The following is a 3,513-nucleotide window of genomic DNA, read 5'->3' as shown; positions in this document are numbered from 1 at the left end:
AATAATTTTTAATTATTTTTTCTAAACAAATTACAAAATTTAAGGTAATATATTTAATTTTTAATAAATATTTACTATTTAATATTTATAAAATATATAATTAATTAAAATATATTTATAATTTATTATTTTATAATATTTTAATTTTGATGGACCAACGAACCAACCTGCCAACACAACAAAAATAAAACATACTAATACTTTAAATCCATATATAAAATGCGCGGGACCGGACAGAACCGACTAGTTTTGCCACCCGTACAATTTGATATGTATACAAATGTGTGTTTTTCATATTGGATTCTAAAGAAGGCTCGGATATTTATAACCGAGTAACAAAATAGATTTAATAATGCTAGCTACTAAGGGGTAGGCGCCTTTATCTAATCACAACAAAACTACTGATCATAACAAACAAAATTCAAAATTCAGAACAACTATTTTATCACTAAATTCATTCAGAACATTTACTAACTTTCATCTTATCATATTTGCAATTGATAAACCTCATGATCTTATCTTTATTATCTTCATTGGTATGAAAGTCAAAGTAACACAACACATGGATATGATTGTGTTAAATGTATTATTATAATGTCATATTAGTCATTAAATTAATAATTAATAAAATATGTAATGTATACTTATTTATATATGTACTGTATTTTAATTAAATTAACATGTATATATAATAGGTGTGAGGCGGAATGGAGTAAGATAGATAGTATAACACCCGTAATGGCATATCCCCATTCAAAATTTGTGATAAATAGTGTCGCATCCACCCCAGCAAGCAGATATTTACTCTAACTAATTGTAGATGTATTTTAGATGCCCATATATGATTTTAGAGCTGTAAAAATGACAAGCTCAGCTCACCTCGACCCATCAATAGGTGTTCAACCCATTTCACTTAAATTTAATTTCAGAATAAAAGTTAAAAGTAATCCAGCTTGATTCATCACATGTTGTGAGTTAAAACTTAAATTTAATTTCAGAATAAAAGTTAAAAGTAATCCAGCACGATTCATCACATGTTGTGAGTTAAATAGGTTGGTCATCAACCCACTCAAAAAAAAATATTTATTTTTTTAAAAAGAAAATACAACTAAAAATCAATTTTTTAGTAAAAAATAAAATAAATTAAAAAAATATTAATTAAATTAAATCTTTCACTGTCTACACACTACAACAAACATATTATTAAAAGCTAGAAACCTAAAATTATAATAACAAAAATTTTAAAAATAATATTGAGGAAACACCAAATAAAATAATATTGAATAATATTATAAAATACTAAAAATATATTTTAAGTAAATTTTACTTTATTTCTAATTAAACCAATAAAATATTTTAAAGTTCTAACAAAATATTAATAATATAAGTTATTTTTTAAATGAAATAGGTAAGTTCACTCAAATAATCACGGATTCAACAGCCATAGACCGAGTCAAATTTTACAATTAATTACAAATTTCCCCCTATTTTGACGGGGCCCGATCTTAATCCATGATAGATTAGATTGACACCTGAATTTGGATCCATTTTCATGCCTCCATGTGATCTGATTATTTCAGCACCGAAAGAAGTTACTATATTCGATTTATCAAAACCTAGAGGCACTAAGGCACGTGTCATAACACAAGCAGAGTTCAGCTTCCTCCATCCAATCTCACGTGGCACTCAATAACCATGCAAATCATAACCTTCCTCCACGTGTCACTTCCACCACTTCACTTCAACCGTTAAAGCGCACTTCCTTCATTTAAACCCGTTTCAATAATCCAAAACGACAAAGCAGCAGCATCCACTACTCTCCAAAGTCCAACCATAACGGAAACAAAAACACAAACTCGTTCTACAATCCAACAATGTCGCCGCCACCATGGGAAGCTCTCATCCTCGTAGCCACTTACCTTGACCCCAAAACCCTAGCCATGGCCTCATGCGTCTCAAAGTCATGGTTCTCTTCCATGTCCTCTGACATCATTTGGAAACCCATATTAGCCACCCACTTCCCCTCTCTCTCCACCCTTCCCTCCTCCGCCCCCACTGTCGCCTACCGCCGTCTATTCTCGATGGGCCACACCGCCACCACGCACCGCCTCCGGGGACCCTCGAAGCCGAGCCTCTCGCTCGGTGACCTCGTCTTCGCCGTCTCCATCTGCACGCGCGACTCTAACATTGTCTCCATTGCGAGCCCTTGTGACGCGCTGCGCGTGGACGCACCTGGGGTGTTTCGCTTCGGCGTGGGCTGCGACGGCGCCGTTTTGAGGGAGGGGGTGGAAGAGGTGAGGATGGCGTGGAACGTGGTGTTGAGAGGGTGGCGAGGGGTTTTCACGATGATGGAGCGCGTGGGGAAGGTGGGGTTCGCGCCCGGCGGCGAGGGGTGGTTCTCGCAGGAGCTGCCAGCGCCGGGGTGTTGCTCCGGTGCGGTGGAGAGTGCGGTGGTGGCGGATTTGAAGGTGAGGATGTGTGGAGGGGAGGATAAGAATGTGAATGGGGTTAGGGTGAACGAGGTGAGTGTGGGGATTTTAAGTGTTGTGGATTGGAGGTACGTTAGGGTTGAAGATGGGCTTAGGTACTTGCAACATTTTCTTCTCACTAACTATGCAAACTAATTAGCAAGGGAGGAAATGAAAAACCAAAAAATAATGTTACTTTGTAGGCTAAAGTATATCTGAAGGATTTTGAGTTTTCTAATGCCTAGGTTCTTTTGACATTTGTTCTGTATCTTTTCATTTTCTTCCTTTTCTTTGTCTTTCTCTATTTTTTTTTTAAATTTCAACTCCTTTTTAATTAAGTCCCGCGCGCTGCGAGTTTATGTACAAGACAAGATTTTAATCTTTCAATTCTACAAAAAACTATGAATGAGGAGTCATGTAAAATGTAAGAAAAAAAAAAGGAGTAAATGAATGCCTATATTATATACCTCATGATATATGGCCAATTAATTGTGAACGGGTCTCCAAGCCTGGTGGAAGGAGTTTCAGATGTGGCAATTTTGTTTGTCGGAGGTAAGACAAGAATTGCGTGGGTTTGAATATAGATGCCACGTGCCCTATCTGTGGTGAGGTGGACGAATCCATTTTTGCGTTGTTAAGTGTAACGTGACTAAAAGGCTGTGGCAAAAGTTTGGTGTGCATATATCTTTAAATGACGAAGCAACAACTTGAATTGGAGAATGATTGAAGATTATTTGTTGGGCTATTAATTTGGAGAGTGCGGATCATGCTTTTGAAATAGTCACTTCTTTGGAGAAGCTGGTTTCTCAAGTACAACAAGCTCTCTTATTTCATGCTAGGGAAATATAAAACTCTAGAGTATGGTTGGAAAGAGAATTTTAACTAAGAAAAGTAATTTATAGAGAATTTTAACTAAGGAAAATAATTTATCTGAGAATTTAAATTTTTGTAAGCTAAAATTTATTGTTTGGATTTTTATTTTTTTTTAAGAATTTATATTTTTGAAATTTTAAAACAGAATTTTAAACAACTAAAAATATGAAAA

The 3,513-nt window shown here is 35.4% G+C and overlaps 1 protein-coding gene across 1 annotated transcript; it reads left to right on the top strand.

The window, feature by feature from the left end:
- The first annotated feature begins 1,799 nt into the window (after nucleotides 1–1,799).
- On the top strand, nucleotides 1,800–2,753 carry LOC114393427 (probable F-box protein At5g04010). Its single transcript, XM_028354783.1, has one exon. It carries the CDS (start codon nucleotides 1,875–1,877, stop codon nucleotides 2,622–2,624), a length of 750 nt encoding a protein of 249 aa, XP_028210584.1. The 5' UTR covers nucleotides 1,800–1,874; the 3' UTR covers nucleotides 2,625–2,753.
- The last annotated feature ends 760 nt before the right edge of the window (nucleotides 2,754–3,513 follow it).

This window comes from Glycine soja, chromosome 2, assembly GCF_004193775.1.
Source record: "Glycine soja cultivar W05 chromosome 2, ASM419377v2, whole genome shotgun sequence".
Taxonomy (NCBI): domain Eukaryota; kingdom Viridiplantae; phylum Streptophyta; class Magnoliopsida; order Fabales; family Fabaceae; genus Glycine; species Glycine soja.
The sequence above is the reverse complement of the archived record's forward strand: the minus strand, read 5'-3'. Positions and strand labels throughout refer to the sequence as shown.